The following is an 18,921-nucleotide window of genomic DNA, read 5'->3' as shown; positions in this document are numbered from 1 at the left end:
CACCTTTCATTCAGTGAAAGGGGTAAAAAGAAGCACAAGCGAGATCACAAAGCTAAATTGTGAAAGCCAACACTAACATAATATGCAGTTTCTATAGGTCTCCATGATATATCAAAGAAAAGATCCATCATGGACAAAACAAATTTACAAACATGTTTATTAAGTTTTCTGGGGAAAAATGGCCCCAAAGGCACCATGCGTCTTTTATTGTTAGATACATTTGTTTGATTACATAGTCCAACCTCTACTTTGAAGTATAAAATTGCAATGCACAATGGTAACAAAGACAACAGTAAACCACCTTAAACCGAAAAAAACAAAACAAAAAAACTGCCCACACCATTCAGAATATGACACATTAGATATCTCATTAATAATTATCAATATCAGCACAATCACACATTATTTTCAGTGAGGCATATGGCAAACACTGAAAGTCAAAAGACAACAGAATCAAAACAAAACATGAATCTTGATAATGGCAAAAACATGTCTGTATAAAAGATAAATTGAGAAACCAGAGGAGTGTTATTGTATCTAGCTTGTGAAATATGACATCCAAAGCCAGGTGCAACTATCCCACCGCACAATATCTTAAATTTGAACTTTTATAACACAATTGTCCAGTGAACCACACAGAGTAGACACTTGTCTAGCAGGATCCACGGGATGACAGTTCTCCTGTCTCTAATATGAGTCCTGCAATACTTTTAACATCTCCATCACAGTGGAAAACGATCAATACATCTCCAGTACCCCACCCTGCCCTCCCGCTAATTCTCTTCCAACCCTATAAATAACAATCAATGGTCATACTCCACAGCACAGAGACAATAGCTCTCATTCAAGACAATGATTTTGTTTGATTTTTTTTTCATGATTTTATGTTTAATGTCAGTCAATAAAGAAAGAAACAAGTCTTAAATATAAAAACTGAACTTGAATCAACGAATGCAGCTTCTCCACACATTACAACGGAGAAGGGTGAAGCAAATGAACCGACTTCACAGCATACAATCTCTTTTTTAAACAAAAGAAACAGTGATTAACTCCCCCCCTCCCACTTAAACCATGGTCTCTGTGCTGAGTTACTTGAACACAAATATGAACAGAAAGTCCCCTCCCCTCCAAAAAAAAATACTCCTATGTAACACGTATTCCTTTCGCATCCGCTGACTCACAGTACAGAAACATTTCATCTTTTTTTCAATTAGGCTAATCACTCAAGGCAGAAAATAAGCACTGCTGTCGCTTCACCTCCCCTTCTTGATCTTTTAAGTGCAACCAAGCACACGTCTTCAAACAGAGAGAATTAACAGGGGATCTCGTGAGGATGGCAAAGCCCTGGTTTTACGTCAGGCTAGCATTTTACAAGGCATCCCTAGTGTCAAAAGTCAGTTATAGATAGATGCTCGTAAGACCTGATTTTTGAACTGTGTAATAAAATGTAAAAAAAAAAAGCAGAACCTTAATAGTACGGTAACACAATGGACCTTCTCCCGATACATGTAGACTGTAAAACTCGGGATGATCTTCACGTAAAAACAACAGGCTACATGAAGATGTGTTATCCCATCCCATTCCTCTGTGTGCCCAAATACAAAGAAACGCCTCAATAGATGTAAATCGGAGAGGTTTCTTTCCAATTCTTTAGGACAAAGTACACCTGTCTGACTGTTTTCTGTTCGTTTAAAAACAAGAGGTAGTGAAAAAAAACAAAAAAACAAAAAAAAAGGCAATCCAAAGTGGCAGGCAATGATATCATCTTTGGAGACAAGGCACTTGCTTTCCTAACAAACCTACTGCAACAGAACCACTTGGCTCTGGTTTTCCCCTTCCGTGGTCCTGTACTCTCGGTACTATAAGAGTCTTTCCAACACATTCTCATTCCCTCAGTAAAACATTTCAGGCCCCATCAATTACCTTGGCAAAAAGTGACCCACTTCATCTAAAGCATGTTTAAACACATGGAAAATAGCTGGTTGTTTTCGAAAAATCCGTAATTCTTCAAAATGTATTTGCGCGTCGGCACGTTGAGATTCGCTCTTTTTTTCCCCCTTGCAAACAAGACTTTTTAAAGCATAAAATGTGTCCATGTTAGTTCGGTCTAGCATTGTTTGAATGTCTGGGTTTTTTTTGGGGTTTTTTTCCTGGATGGTTGAGCTGGTCGAGGAGAGATTGTGTCACGCTTTATTTCTGGCTTTTCCAAAAACCTCCCTGAGGAGCCGTTAGTCTTTAACAAGTCTGTAGACGTGATACTGAGCTCCGTGTTCACTTGTGGAAACCTCAAAAACAAACGCTATACAGAGCAAGGTCTCCTGGGTGTCGCGGTTCGTCACCACCTGAGGGGCAGAGGGAAATTGTGAAGTGAGAAACATGAAGCAGCGCTGTCACTTTAGAAATACTGCAGTGAAAAACTGTTAATGCATTCTTAATTTGTCAAAGGAATATTTTGACATTTCAGGAAATGCTGTTATTGGCTTTTTTTTTGTGGAAAGTCAGACGAGAAGATTGATACCAATCTCACATCTGTGCCCTAAATGTGAAGCTAATGCCAGCAGCCGATTAGCTTAGCATAAAGACTGGAAACAGCTAGCCTGGCCCTGTTTGAAGGTATCAACATCCTCCTACTACCACATCTAAAGCTCACTAATTAACACATTATACTTTGTTTAATACGTACTAAAACCAGTGTAAAAACTACCAATGTTGTAGTTTTAAGGAGTATTATGAACCGAGCTAGCTGTTCCCCCGTTTTCAGTCTTTGTGCTAAGCTAGGCTACACTATACGGCTGCCGGGCTGGAGCTTCGTATTGACCGTACAGACTTGAGAATGGTGTCGATCGTCTCATCCAACTCTCGTCAAGAAAGCGCATGTTACATATATTTCCACAAACGTCAAACTGTTCCTTCGACAATCCGATAAAACCGAGTGTGTGTTACCTGTAGGATAGTGAAGTTTTCAAGAACACTGTTCATCATGTATTTTTCAGGCAAGTGTTTGAGTTTGTGGATGAAGTTGATCATGTACTCGCACATAGGAGAGCGGTGGATCCTGTAAACACACCTTCCTCCCTCCAGGCGGGCGTATTCTGTCTGTAACACACACACACACACACACACACACACACACACACACACACACACACACACACACACACACACACACACACACACACACACACACACACACACACACACACACACACACACACACACACACAGTCAAAAACAACCCAAGTAGTGAAAGTGAGAGGCCGTATATCAGTTGTTTGAGAGAAGAATACAGAATCGATTGCAAGCTCTTACCTCTACTTTCTCAACAACCTGCTTGCCAAACGAGCAGACTTTGGTTGAAACGGTGATCGTCATGTTCTCGAGGCTGCTGTATTGGCTGCTGACTCCGTAGAAAGAACCGGGGCCGTCCTGCATGCCGCTGCTGTTCAGGTCGGCCTGCAGAGGGGAAACATTTAGTCAGATCGGTGGTGACGATCACATACTTGGATGTAACTTAAATTTCCTCGTGGCACACGGATTGTCGGGTTGCAAGAAAACATTTTAAGGTCTTTTAATGGTGCTTTGTTGCTGTGCAACGACTAGGTTTTTAGGCGAAAACATAATGTGTGCAGAGACGGTTTCCTAATATAAAGAGAAATGTACATGATGAAGCAATCCATTGTGGAATGCCTTCTGTATCTGTTTGATCTTGAGATGACATAAATGTATTTCACTTTGAGGGTTAAGGGTTGTAGAAAAATCTGCAATGGTCTTAACATAGGTTCAAAATGTTCATGTATTCTACCTTCTAGCAATACTTTAAAAACTATTTTCACAGTCAGTCATGTGATTTTAAAGATAACTGATTAAAGCTCCATCGGTTGGCATTGTTATTGCCTCCCATTGTGCTAAAAGGTTGCACATAAAGACGTCACACTTTTTCATATTGGGGTCATGTTAGGCATAAACCAGACAAAGTGATATACAAATGCACAATAACAACTGATAACTGGTAGATGATATTCCATAAACAACAACCCACCCAGAATTTAACTAGGAAGAAAGCATTCTGAGGGCCTTTCTCATAAAGCTCCTTGAGCCCGCCCTTCTTCTCGGGGAACTTGTCGTAGATCTGCCGGATGTCCACAGCCTCGAGGAGCGGGTCGCTGTACGAGGGGTTGGTCTGTCCAATGTGAACAAACAGGTGTTTGCTGTACTGCGGTGGACAGAGACAAAAGAAGGAAGGACGTGGTTAACCTCAAGAACATCAGCTGCAGAGCTTAATGTTCACTTTTGAGAATAAGGAAAGAGAAGGAGATTATTGCATTGTCTACCAAACCCCACTGAATGTTCTGTTGTTTTAAGTGTTTGTTGTACATTCGGTATCAGATAGTTTTATACATCAGGACACTCCAGACGGGGTAAGAGATGCTGTCAATGCATGGATGGACTGTGAGACAACAGGCCTCTGAGCATACACATGTAAAAGCCTCCCATCACTCCAACATCGGAGCAAGACGTCTACACTTCCCATTTAAACTTGCTTTGCATCTCTTGGTGACATTATGCAGTTGAATCAGAGCTCTAAGCTGCTCTCCTGCTGGTTCAAAACCTGCTCCTGGACTTTAGTATTAAGTTCGTGCCACAGTAGATCCACACTGACAGTCCTCTACACACACATTATGCTGATTACAACAACGTTCTCTATGGAATATTACAGGACACATCCAAAGGAAGATGCTGAGATGCTGGTTCTACTTTCTTAAACATAGGATGCTGTTACTGATTGTGACTTTTACTGTATTTTCATAAAATGCTACTGTGGCTTCAGAATGTTGTCGCCGCTGCAATATGAAGGGAAAAAAATACACAAATATTGGATCGGATTTGATTGGCACATGCCAGTAATAGTAAAAGTGTCTGTTTGAACAGTCACACTGCAGCTATTTGGCTATTTACAGCTGGCCAAGTTAAATTGGCTATTTTAATTGGCAATAGTAAGCTAGAGGGCCCTTTCTGGCAGAAAGATTGTGGAGTAGTAGTAATAGCAATACAAAGAGCAAAAAGTATGAGATGGGAATATATGTGTGCTGGATGAATGGGTCATATTCAAGACTTACATCTGTGAGACGGATTCAAGAGCTGTGAGAACGCTGAGCTGACTCATTGTTTTTAAAACTCGATCAGGACACGCCTGCTTTTAAATGAGCTCTATGACCTTCTGAAAGGAAATCTTCACTCGATAAAGAGGCTCTGGCCCAGGGGCCCCCTGACCCCTCCTGGACCTAAGCATGGCAGGCCCTTGCAGTAATCCACCCGTGTCTGTATGTGGGAAGCCCTGTTGTACATTTTTGACTCACGTTGTCTGGGTCTCTCTGGAGCTCCATGAAGGCCGAGTACTCCAGCATCCGCAGCTTAGAGGAGGCGATGGTCCGGTCCTGCCACACCGGCACAGCAGTAGCAGATGGAGGAGGAGGCGGTGCCAAGGGCTCATAACCTGGATGGCACACACATACACACACACACGCACACACACACAAGCATTTATAAAAAGTATTTCCGGTTTCATTTTTGAAAGATTCTCCCAGGTTTTCATTTGATACTTACTTGGTATGGATTGTGGTATAGGACCCGGGTACGGGGGCTGTGCAAAAGGTTTGATACTGAAAGACAACGAATGGTTCAGTGAGACAAAGAGCTCTACTTTACACAGATGCTCATGGCACGTGGGTCCTTCTATATTTGTATTTCTGATAAATATTGTGAATAACTGTTAGTGTCAAAGCGTACGCATGTGCTTTTGCACCAGCTAGGCGTAAGTCCACCTGCTTCAATGCTTCTTAAAGATGCTAAATAGTTCACTGACAAATCTAAGAATAAAAAATATTGAGGTTTTAGTGCTTTTTCAGTGAACACTAGGAGGATTTATCTCCCTTATGTTTTTTTTCCTCAATCAAATTTGAAGCAGTTCCTTTGCCCGGTGGTGTTTTTTTTTTTTTTTTTTTGAATCAGTGCAGGAAACATATAGTACAATACAGTGTGCAAAAAGAGTTAGGTCTGCTTTGTGCTCACAGCTGGACCTCGGCTAGGAGGAACTTACGCATGGCTGGTGCGGCCAAGCCCAGGAGTCCTTCCCGGGTTGAGATCTAGAATCAGCCTGGTGTGCAAAAACGTGATCCGTTAAACATGCCCTGCAATACCCACCTGATGTCAAACCAAGGCCCCGTGCTGACTCAGCCACCCTTCAGTTATGCTTTACTCATCTCTAGCACATATCTCTGTTGTCGGGTATCTAAATATGCCCTGATGTCACCCCACAAACATCTTGTGGGTTGAGTAGAAAGTGTTTACTTACTCCTGAGAGGGTCCAGGCTGTCCTGGGAGAGAAGGCCAGAACTGGAGAGTAAGACAACATTGTTAATTGTCTTTGTGGGGTTTGTTCTCTGGGTAAAACCCGATGCGACTTAAAAAAAATTGAACGAAATGTTTTGTATGTGTGAGAAAATGAGAGGTGGGCTAACTCTGGGTGGTTGGTAGTGGGCAGGAGGCAGTGGTGGAAGGTGATTCTTTATCATACTCGGGGAGACGATCTGTGCAGACGACAGCGCTGCCATGTTCTGCAGGGCTTTGTCCTTAGACGCCTGATCCTACAGGATGAAAGAGAGGAATAACGAGAGTCAGCCACAAGGTGGCCCTGTGACATAAACATGATCTAGTGTTGAGTTAGAGAGTTGTGTACGGACTGCCACACTACACTGTATCGATTTGTATCCGCTTGAGTAATAACTAAAAACATCTAGATTCTGAAAGGAATATGTGTTTAACAATCTTGAGGAGAGCGTTTAAGGGTTTTCTGATTAACTTCACAAACTTGGGTTGAGCTTAACAATCAATTAAAACACTTATTATTCTCAAAAACTTAAAAAGCACTTTTTTTCTTTTTGAAAGAGCAGCTTGACAGAATGAAGCAAAGGGTAGAACGAGGAAGATGAAGATGGTATTTAAAAGCTCTGGTCACAAGACTAATTGGCTGTCATTATGTTTCCAGCATCACCACAGGAAAAATGAGAATAAAGAAAGTGCGTTGGTTGGAAATGCAGATTTGCATTTGCATCGAAAGGTGTACATCAATAAATTAAATTACTGCTGCGCAGATGAAAGCGGCACAATGTTGGGGAAACACAAAGCAAAAGATATACAAAGCCAACAAATTCCTATCCGTGGTGCATGACACATATTTCATGATTTACGAAAACATTTAAAGTTTTCATTTTAATACACCAAACTATTTTACAAAGCGTCCCCTTGCTCTTTTTTTTCCATATTTGCAAAAACAAAAACGCACTTCGGCTAATTCTGCTATGACTTTGCAATTAAAGGACAGATGTCTCAGAAGCGAGACCCCCGAATGAAAGAGCGACACCTTAATGCAAAGCAAGCAAGACTTTGGCTTTCCGGGTAGAGACTGAGGGGATTACACTACATCAGGCAGGATGCATATCAGTATTGTGTGTTCAAAGCGTGGCTGTTTCCGAACTAAGCATTGCTTACAGGGTAGTAATGGGGCGGGGACGCCATGCCAGCAGAGGGCCATAGCAAGGGGACAGTGCACTGGTGCTGCCAAACAAAGCGGAGGAGGGAAGCATATTGCACAAGTCAATGTCCACTTACCAAATTCATCGCCTGAATCAAAAAAGAGAGAAACCATTAGTACGGTGCAGTTTCTAAATGATGTGTTAAGATGAATCAATACGTTTTGGTCGACATAAAATTGCCTCTTTTGTTTTTTACACTCCAGGCAACAACATACGTGTGTTTAGCGGTCACAAGGTTCAGTAGGGACTAAGGTATTTGAAGAACGGTTCAATACAGAATTATCACTGCATTTTTTGAACCATGTTAATAACAGTGTGTAAAATAAATATGCCAAAACATTTGCAACACATTGGGTTTCCAACAATACACATTCATTCACGCGATCATCATCAAATCATGTATGACGACTACAACAGCAAAGTGTAAGGTTGTGTGTGTTTTTTTGTGGATATTCTGTCAGTAAGTTCCCCATTAAAAGTATGCACTGTATAACTGGGGAGCACGTTGCTTCATAACACTGGACATTTCCCCCGATAGAAGACCAACAGAGGAAACACATGATAACAAAAGTTAAACCCTTGGAGGTTCATTGCAGCACAAGCCTTCAGTGTGTTACGTCAAATGTACCACAGTGTGCACCCATTTTAGCCGTCACATGTTTACTTCCTGTTCAGCTGATGCTGCAATTTCTCTTAATTCCCAAGCAGAAAGAGTCGCTCTTTGTCAGCCAACTGAACGTAGAGATTTTCTCTTTGGCAAATAAATTACTTTGGCTTGACTTCCCAATGCCTAGATTAAGACTTGAACATGGCGTTGGTACTGCATGGACACTTTATTAATTGATATCTGACACTTAAAAGCTACAGGGGGGGAAACAAGAAAGGAACAACAGCATTGAAGTTCTGCCAATCACCGAACTAAGGTGAACTCAGGAAGCATAGACACAAATGACTGAACTAAATGGCATGCTGAGTGAACAGTTGGAATATGTATTTGTGAAAGGGTTCAACAAGTATACATGAGCATGAGGTGATTGAAATTATTCATATTCATTTTGACACAAAATGTGTCAAGTCACATATGTCATGTTGTGTGAAGGAGACAAACTGCAGATTGTCGTGTGTGCGAAAACAGTGAGAAGTGAGGAGAATATGATTCCCCCCTTCCAGCAGAGAGGCTTGAAGTCACCACACAGAGCACATGTCAATATAAGACGTGAAAAACATAGAAGCTGATTTTACAAAACTGCCGCCTGTCTGCAAATTTTCCACAAGATATGTAAGAAGAAGCGTGTCAATTAGATGTATGGTTTAGATATGCAGACCCCAACAAAATGACAACATGAAGAAGATGTTTTTGGAAGATGTTTAAAAAATAAAAAGAAAGCAAAGAGGACAATGTGACGGCCTTCTAACTTATGAACAGGGGAGGGACATTATGGCTCACTATTGTGGAAAAATGGATACAGCATAGTATATATATATAGCTTGCAATTACCTTTATATACATATATATATATATATATTTATATATATAAAGCAAAATTTTCATTACAAAAAAAATCTAAAATCATTACACTGATGCCAAGTATCGATCTTTTATCATGCAAACTATTAATATTGCACATACAGATTTAACCATTTGGTAATAATTGCTTTATCAGTTCACAAAATTGCACTTTTCTTTGTGGACCAGTTTTTTCCTGGTCCGGTATTGAAAAAAGGTAATTGCAATGTTTGTTATCGTAATACTCAACATATCACAAAACGTTTAAAAATGGTAATAGGATCGTATTCGTATCGTGACTTAAGTGTCTTGACATCGTGTAGTGGGGCCTCTGGTGATTCCCAGCCCGACTCGCTACGAACTTACACTCTGCATTCAAGATAAGTTTGTCGTTTGTGTCACTGGATGAACAAGTTGAGTCTTCCTACTACAAAATAAGTTACTTGTGGACGCTGGTGTCCACTGCAGGATTAGTCTGCATAAAAGGGGTTCATTTAAGTTAAAGTTAGCACTAAAGAAAGCCACATTTTCTGTGGTATTCACAGAAGTCTGCATTATGTTACTGTTATTTGTTTTTAAAAGCATGAAGACAGAACAGAGGGATTGAAAGAACTACAAGACGAAATCAAAAGGTGTCATCTGATGCAGATTAATGTGTTTCTTTTTCCTTCTTTTGTGAATGTTCAGTTTTATAAAACACATCACAAACAGACACATTGGAGGAACTAAAAGTATCAAAGTAGAAAAGAGTTTTAGGGGAAGAAGAAGTCTTAGAGAAGTACAGTCTGCTGCAGAGGCATGGCTGGCCCAGAGGACAGATGCAGAGCTGGAGCAACATGCAGCTGAATGATCACTGGGCTCCTCATAACAGCTGGTGTGGCATTCCCTTAAAGCAGCTACTGTACTGTCACTACGGAGTGGTGAGACTCGTCTTACGGTTCATGCAACTCTAGTGGTTAAAATGCGCTCTCTGTTTGGTGCGCTGCATGCATGCTGCAGAAGCAGGACTGTGGGTGTGTCAGCAGATTAACTCCTAAACAATGTTTACATTATCTGATTTATCCTTAAACAGTGTGTGTGTGTCACTTGCCAAGCCCGCATCCACTTATCTAGCAGGAACCGGCCTCAAAGCGAGGACTGATGAATATGCAGAAATAAGGTGGTTAGTGCAAAAGCCAAGCCTTTGCCAGCCCCGCCGAGCCCGCGGTGAAGCGCATACCTTTAGCTTTGACTGGATCTCGCGAGATTTTCTCCGGGCGAGAACCTGCAAGTGGCTAGAAACCTGCACAGAAGAATAGCCAAGAGGAGGGAAGAGGAAAAGGTGGCATGGAGAGGAATCGACAAGGGAAGAAAGAGAGAGAGAAGCCGTAACCAAAGAGGAAAGAGACGCCCAGCCAGTGTTGCCGGGAGGCAGGTTGGTTGCACCTACCTTTATACCCGCCTGGTATTCACGCACTTTCTTCCGTGCTAACACCTGTATGTGACTAGAAACCTAAAGGGGTGTGAAACAGTTTTTAAGCATAAAAACAACATGCACTCACAGATGCATGTCACACACACACACACATGCAACACGCGTGCAGACACACACACATACTAACAGAGATAACACACACTGTGAGAGCTCTTAAAAGTGCATGCAAACAACAAAAGAAAATGAGGCTGGCCATATTCTATACTATTCTTATTAGCAATAAATCCCACGAAACGACCTAAGTCACCAGTGAACGGACCTGTACTGTAGCCTGAAATATCTTATTATTATTATATTATTATTAGAGGCCTCCATTGTTGACAAAAAAACACATGAATGAGCCTCACTGTTACAATGGGTGATATGTTTCGTCATTATTATAAACATTAGCCCTTCAGTTTATTGTGAGTCAATCTCACATACACCAACCTGCTGCTATAAATAATCCAGAGGGGAATTCTTGCTGAAAAATGACAAAATAAAAGTCGTGTATTAATCCGCAGCTGAAAATAGTCCCCAATATGTGCTAAAAACTACAGGAGCAGCTGACAGGATACTGTGATGATGCCACAGGGTGGCTAGCTAAGCTGCTAGCTATTGAAAGAGGAACTATGTTGGTTTTGGTCTTTTTTTTCGTGGGATTTGTTGACAATAAGAAATATACATCTGTAATAAAACCAGACTTATCATTTAAATAACTAGTAATCTACTTTTATTTGAAATTAGGCATGACATCAGGAAATACAGATCCTTAATAAAATTGGTTATTACGTTATTGCTGTTATTAATGGTATTCATGTCATGTCTTGTACTATCGGTAACTAAAACCAAACTCATGCATGATCATTCTGATCCAATCATCAAATCTCGGTCACCTGTTTTCTTGTGCGGGTTTTGCCCGTCCTCAGCTTGATGTACCTTGCTATCAATTCATTGCGACCTGTAAGACAAAACGAAAAAAAGAAAGAAAGGTCACAAACAACAATAAGAATACACGACAGAGTACATATGTACAGATGTGATAATACCCTGAAATGGCCAGAAGGTGGCACTCTTGCCGTACGTTGCATACTCAGCAGCTTGACCTTTCCCAGAGCTCCTCAGACCCCAAGGCAAACACACTTTTGTCACAGGTCACAGGCCATAATAACACCTCCGTTTCCTACAGGAGACCATATTTAAAATGCTCCTTCTTCTTTGAAATAAGGCCGCTATTAAAAAGCTTGATTTTCTTGCTTTACCCCAAAGTTTTCATTAGCTCGTTTAACACCTACTTATTGTCTGCTCACGGGGCCCTGAAGCCTAATCACAGAGAGTCGCTTAGAAAACAGAACCGTGTTTTTCATGACATAACATCTACTCTCGACATTCTGCACAAACAGGTTGTGCAGGGAACAGGCTTCTTCTATTCAGGGCTTTCAAACGGCCCTCTTTACATTGAGCGCCGTCATCTTCAGGTTAAAGGAAGTGCAAAAAGCATTACTGTGTTGTCTCCCGGGCAAATCATTTCTCGTCTTTGCCAAGTTTACTGGGTTGCTGTGGTTTCAAAATTGGGCCAAAGGGAGAGGTTGAACCGCGGCATCATTACGAATAATGACCGAAGCTCTGCTAAACTTGCTGACAGAAATTTTTAACCGACAAAAACTGGTCAAGATATGCCTTCTTGAACACACACAATAGACTGTATGTCTAGGCCGTTTAACAGCCTTTAGAGTATCCAGACACATAATGACAGGAGGAACTAGTCCTGTTTCTTCACACACTCTTCAGCACTTGGCCTCCAGAAGGCCCTGGTTAGTGCAATTACCATAAAAGTACTGCAGACCATCTCCAGCAGGCCTTGCAGCGCTCACCGTACTCTCAAAGCGGTCGACCCGGCAGTCGGCCAGCAGAGCAGAGCTGAACTCAACTGTCTGCCGATACTGAGCTAGCCCCCCCCACCTTCTGCCCCGGGCCAAGGATGGACACGCCCGCTCCAGCGCCTCCGCATTCCTAGCATTCCTCTCAGCCTGTCACATCTGTGCTAGCCAGTCTGATTGGCCCGGGCCTGCGAACACAGCCAGAGCCTGGGCGAACACACACACAAGCACTTCCAGCTCTGGGAGAAGCACGGGGTTAGAGCCGGGGTTAGGGCCATTAAGGTTGGGGTAGGGGGTCGTCGGTTAGAGGGGGCAAAAGGGGGCAGCTGATGCTGTAACTCTTGGAGGAAACACAAAGCCATAACTGTCTCTGCCAACAACTGCCACCTGGCAGCAACGCAGCCCCCTTCTCCCAAAACAACACCACCGTGTGACCCTGCACTCAACGGACAGCAGCACCTGCTGCCGGCCATCCCAGCAGAGGATGGCAGAGAAAGAACAATGCCAGTTCGACCCCCGCGCAACTGTCACTCTCAATCTCTTCAGCTGAGGAGCGAGTGGGGGGGGGGACGACGACATTACATCGTCCCGACCACAGAGTTCTGCTGTGGATTTCACAGATATCTCGTTGCTAAGTAGTGTAGCATGAAGTCCGGTTTGAGTAAGAAAGAAATAGATAAGAACTTCTCTGGTGAGGTGGTCTCGGTGTTGTTGGTCAAACTGTAACTTCACAGCAGACCTTCAGCACTCCCCACATTGAGGTTCAGTAAACCCAAACTAAATCTCTCCTTCACAATATTATGGAAATATATATATATTTTTTTAAAGCAGACCACAAACATTTTTTTGTGACTTGATTTATAACAGAAAATACTTTGTGTGGTATATCAAACACGTCATCTGTTAAACAGTGCAGTCCTGTGGTTGCGAGCTGAGATGATATCTCCACTTTTTCTCCACATCTGGTTGGTTTTTCGTGATATTTCAAATTGCAGATTTTGTTTTATGCGACATACTGTTGTTTCCTGCAGAGCGGCTCACTTTGAAGCGGCTCGGACAAATAACTCCAGTGTTTGATTTCAAAGTTTCAAAGAAACTTTTTTAAACAGTCGAATGTTAAAATGAATTGGAAATGGAATCCGTAAGACACATTCACAGGCACTACTTCTTCTGCTTTGTGGAAGAACACAAACTGCATCATGACACCGTTGCAACACAGCCTTGATTTTTAACTGTTCAACTGTTACATCCCTAAACGCGCTTATTTACAAAAGTATTAGAGCTGGCCAAAGGATTTTAGAAACACTGAGGTAATCGCTCCCAAATGCCTCATCCTCCACTTCACACCGTGGCATAAAAAACACATTTTGAGGGGAAACAATCAAGAGAACATGTTCAACCCCACTCTTAAGGCACAAAAACAACTGCTGAACAGAACTCACTCATTCAACAGGCTCTGGATCAGTAAAATCAGGAGTTGATGCCTGCAAACCTGTTGCTGGATGTGATTCACTCACTTTAAAAAGATAAAATCACCACCTGACATAGAATATGTATTTAAAAGGTCAGGTCTTAAAAGCAGAGGCCGCATTGGTGTGTGCACATGCACATTTGTACGTCCTGTTTTCTGGGTGAACAGTGACCCAGTAGGACTGGTTATATCGGTCGTTTTTGTTCGAGAGAATATAGAGGACGTGATCTCTGTGGTTGCTAATGGCAGCTGCAGCCTTGGCAGCCGAGATCTGCTCAGACTTGACGTGGTGGAGGTCAGAGAGACGGTAACAAAAAAAAGAAAAAAAGGGGCTGGTCCCTGCAGCAGCAGGGGGAACATGACAGGTGCACACAAACAGACACGCATTCACAGCCTCGCTTGGCCTCGGCCTCGCTTGTCCTCGGCCTCCTCCTGCCCCACAATGGCCGTCTCTCCATCCCGCGACCCTCTTTTTGAGCTGCTTGCGATTCCCCTTGTTGATTGCTCAACACCCGCTCATATCGCTGCAGGCTTCCATTCTTAACCTCTTCCCCGACAGGACACGCCTATCTTTTTTTCTTTAACTACATGACCGCTGGAATTTTCCACTTCCACGCTAAGATAGTGAGCAAAAAGGTGATCTCTCCTCACTCACCCCCCACCTCGCTCCTCCCTCTCTCCCGCTCTGTCTCCCTCCTGAACCCTTTCTCCACCCATATTCTCTCCCCACCTCCCTTCTCATAACATTGAGGTAATCCTAAATTGCTAACATACTGCTCAGCCATGACTGAAAACATTCCGAGCATCTCAGCGAGGGGGCTGACGGTGAAGGCCTGCTCAGTCATCATTACCCGGCGCTCAGCCCTCTCTCTTAGACCTCCACACACATCCACTGAACCTGCTGCTAATTCCGAATGCAACCTTCAAAGGTCAAAAAAGACATAAGCCTCCCTCTAGCACTAAAATCGTTCTCTTCTTTTGCACCCAGAATGCTTTGCAGTCGTGACTGCTGCAGGCCTGAGAGAGAGAGAGAGGTCTCTGTGTGTGTGTGTGTGTGGGGGGGGGGGGGGGGGGGGGATTTGACATACCTGTCAAGGCCATAAAACGCAGGGGAACAACATGTCAGTACAGCCCCAAAGCAAAACTAGATGGACAACATTCACACAAGCTTCCTCTTAACTTCGGTTGTAAAAATGTGGAAACTATTCAATTTCACAACAGCTAGCCTGCGTCTGTCCAAAGGTATAGGAAAAATGTAAATAATGAACGTGTTTTATCTTGTTTGTTGAACCAGTACAAAACCAAAGTTTAAAAATGTAATTTTGCGGTTTTATGGGAATTATGTATCAGACTATTTCTTGGCAAAGGGTCCAGCATAAGGAATGTTGAGACATTAATTCGGAGATAAAACCGTTAACGTCAGTAAGAAATAATCCTCGCGAAGATGTTAAAGAGACAAACAGGTAACTGAGGTTTTTGGTGAATGGCAGCAAATGTTACAGATCTTTGTCTTAATCTTTGTCATGATTTACGCACGTGCTAGCTAATAATATTGGCTAGATGACCAGTGCAAATATAAACCACTAAAGCATTGCATCATACAGTCAAGTCTTAGCTATATTTGATAACTATAATAAAAGTAACTTTGTGTCATTTCTGCTCAAACTATCACACATGAGACCTGTAAATAATAAAATCATCACCGCATTACTTTTTTCTAAATGAGAGACTTTGCCATGACCTCCCTGTTTTTACACGGTGTACAGAAGATGTAACTTGTTAATACTTTATGTGTCTATACTACAGTTCTGTTCATGTTCTGGAGTGATTATTAACATGTGTGACTTATTAAAATAAAGTGTTTCTTTGAACTCGTTGTCACCCCTGAGCCACGCACATGACTGGTAACGCTTCTGGAAAGTCTAGACAGGTTTGAAGAGCGAAGAACACACATGTATCGAGAGTCATCTTTCCAAGGCAATGGAAATCTGCAAAAAGGTTTCCCACCATATGAAAAAAAGCCTGGCAGAAAAAGTGGAATTCCCAATGGGATGACTTGCCTTCCTTTCGAGGCCACTGGGAGTCTGAGACTGCAAGGTAGACAGTATTACACAGTGCAATCGTTAACATTCCCCCAACCTCACGTCAGGGCAGCTTTTAGACGTCTGAGGTAATCACCTTGTGAGTCGGCTTCTTCTGGGGCATGCCTTGGCCCTGCCAGCGGAGCCTCAGATGACTTATTGTAAATGGAGAGGGTGTTTCGTGCTCTTGAAAAAAACAGGCCTCTAAAAGGGGTCCTGACAGTTTGTTGCTAAGGGTGCAGGTTTGTGCGCGGCCGGCCTCTTTGTTGACATTCTCATGGCAAATGTATGGAGCAACACTGCACTGCTAAACAGGCCTGAAGAGTTACTTATAGGTACCTTTAGAGATGCCTGCAGTGATTTGTGCTTGAAGGTCTCTGTGCACCAGTTAAAAGCATGCTGTGAACAAGTCATTATGAAAAATATAGAATACGTTACTCATACTCTTTTAAGCATGTCCCTTAAGTCTGCTGAGAAAGAACATTTTATCAGCATCAGAAATGCTTCCAGTCAACATGACATCATTAGTTTAGTCTGTTTTTATTTCATTATAGATTGATCCGACAATTCATTTTATAATTAATTATACTTTTAGTCCACAAAATGTTAGAAAACAGTGAAAAATGTCTGCCTATCCTTGAGCCCAAGGTAATGTCTTACAATGCCTTGTTTTGTCTAACCAACGAACAATAAATCATCATATTTGAGAAGGTAGAATCGGCAGGTTTGGCATTTTTGTTTGATAAATGAGGTAAATAATAAATGGATGAGAAAAAAACAAGTTAATATTCAGTTTGTCGTTCAATCGCTACTTGTTTTCTAACTACTACCGCTCCTTAAGACACGATCAGAATAACAGAAGCAGCAACAGTGGCCTGGTTTTCTCAGGTATGTGCATGTCCTTGAATATGCAAATCTGCCTGACGAATGAGCGGATGGGATTCAATCTCATGTGAATCACGCTGAAAGAATTTCATCTGACGTCAAGAGCAGAAGAAAAAACGAAATGATTTTAAAAACAAACATGAATGCTTCGAAAACATACAGCCCGCCGGAGACGTCGGTGGCAATGATTGATGTTTTTTATGGCCGCTCTGAAGATGGAATCAATTGCAAGTTTTTGAGACATGGTGGACAGTAATTAAAGGGAAGGAAAGTCTTTACAAAGCAGGGAGTTGGTGAAAATAACACAATTTCACAAAACCAAAAAGAGGTTTGTTGAGGACAACAGCATGTATACCAGCAAAGCGATTCCTGTCAGTCAACATTTGTTTCTGTCCAGCAACATTCCGAGCTTCAAATGATAAATCTAATTAGGAGAGCGTGCTGTCTCAACAACAGGAGTGGGAAAGTGCGCTCAAAATAATGAAAGACAAACACGTTGAAATGCCTACACCTGGATGTCAGTGATTCTACCAGAGACCTTGCCAAGATATCCATCTGGAGTTTTTCAGGGCATTAAAGGCTCAACACCTGCAATTTAATGAACACGCTGCAGGAAACAGCATAACTATTCTGAAACCATATGGATATTTCAAATCTTCAACATGCCAATGTGATGTTTTTTTTCCCCGAGTCTCCATTCACGCTGTGCTAATTATTGCCAATTTAACGCGAGCCGTCCCGGCATCAAACGCAGCACTTCTCCAGAAACCGGCTCCAACCGGTCACCTACAAGGCAAAAAGAAACCCCCTCACCCAGCGATACCGGTTTGTGGGGAAACATTACGTTCAGCGATAAAACACAAAGAGCAGGTTTTTTTTGCGACTGAAAGTGCAGCGCGGAAGAGAGGAGGCCGTAAAACTGAGAGCATAAAAAAGCGGCCGCGAAAGAAAAAACACTGGAAAAAAAAGAGGCCGGTGTAAATCAGACGGAGAGGAGCGGAGATGCTCTCAGGACAGCAATAACCAGCTCCGAGAGCGCTGGTGCGGCTGGAAGAACCAGCCCCTGGGTCACAACTCAACAGGTACAGACTTGTTGAAGAGAGCTCTGAGTGGAAAGAAAACACTCACCTCTGTGTCAACGCTGAGACAATGAGCACAAGTATTTTTCTAATTTCTTTTCAGGGCACTATATTTTTCTTTCAGCCACAACTATCAGTGGAATGTGTGGTATTCTCATTTTTCCCCATTCATTATGGGACTGATTTCCATTCAGATGTTCTTTTGTGTCTTATATATTTATAATATGTATTAAGTTGTATTTTATATGTCTTTGTATAGTTACAAGTTCTGTCTTTTATGGAGTGTCCCAGAGAAAGCCCTTCGCACGATTGAACTTGTATAACCGGACTATAAACATCTGGACTCTTGAACATCTGGCTGTGATCCAGCATACTCACCATACATCTTTCCCTCATCCGACAGGATGATTTTCCTCCTGCCACAGGGAGGGTAGATGGCGAGGGCCTCCTGGAAGCTCTGCTCGATGTCCGGGCTCCACACGCCCTCGGCGTCCCCGTCAATGGCCTTGTCCTCGTTTTCCCCGTCCAGCCCATCTTCTGGGCTACCGTTGGCGCTCCACTCGTTGGACGCAATGGTGGCGGCTCCCCCTGGGCCCGACCCCGAGCCCCAAAATCAAAGGATCTGTGGGAGACCTGTGGAATAAGGATACATCAAGTTGCTCAGCTGTTTTTTTTATTTCATATTGACACTAAATCCACGAAACAGTTTGAAACACGGGTAGTTCAGCCTTCTTCACCCAGGAAGCATGTTAAAGGATTTCTTAACTATCATCAAATCCCATGACAACCCCAAATCAACAATGCTTGGACAAATAATGTCTGTGCAGCCAAAACCCAATGTAGCTTATTTGTTATAGAGCGGTAAAGGAATGAGTCCTAAAATCCTGAAATGAATAAAGTTTCCCTTGGCTTATTGTTAATGTTTTTTTTAATGAGTTTTGGTTAGATGCCTGAAATAAGGTCTGTGGTTAAC

The 18,921-nt window shown here is 42.4% G+C and overlaps 1 protein-coding gene across 1 annotated transcript; it reads right to left on the bottom strand.

Moving 5' to 3' along the window:
• Positions 1-139: 139 nt before the first annotated feature.
• Positions 140-18,457, bottom strand: tead3b (TEA domain family member 3 b). The gene is made up of 13 exons (XM_079265839.1): positions 18,327-18,457; positions 11,449-11,513; positions 10,529-10,591; positions 7,669-7,680; positions 6,519-6,644; positions 6,353-6,393; positions 6,098-6,154; positions 5,605-5,660; positions 5,358-5,494; positions 4,040-4,213; positions 3,310-3,453; positions 2,944-3,096; positions 140-2,342 (listed from the first exon to the last, which is right to left on the bottom strand). The coding sequence occupies exons 1-13, from the start codon at positions 18,331-18,333 to the stop codon at positions 2,229-2,231; spliced, it is 1,149 nt and encodes a 382-aa protein (XP_079121965.1). The 5' UTR covers positions 18,334-18,457; the 3' UTR covers positions 140-2,228.
• Between the last annotated feature and the right edge of the window lie 464 nt (positions 18,458-18,921).

Source organism: Melanostigma gelatinosum (assembly GCF_949748355.1).
Source record: "Melanostigma gelatinosum genome assembly, chromosome: 3".
Taxonomy (NCBI): domain Eukaryota; kingdom Metazoa; phylum Chordata; class Actinopteri; order Perciformes; family Zoarcidae; genus Melanostigma; species Melanostigma gelatinosum.
The sequence above is the reverse complement of the archived record's forward strand: the minus strand, read 5'-3'. Positions and strand labels throughout refer to the sequence as shown.

Excerpts from the sequence above, each read along its gene's own strand:
- tead3b (XM_079265839.1), bottom strand. Across the intron at positions 3,097-3,309 it reads AGGTTGTTGAGAAAGTAGAG|ACAGAATACGCCCGCCTGGA; the intron begins GTAAGAGCTTGC and ends TGTGTGTTACAG. Across the intron at positions 2,343-2,943 it reads AAAACTTCACTATCCTACAG|GTGGTGACGAACCGCGACAC; the intron begins GTAACACACACT and ends TCTGCCCCTCAG.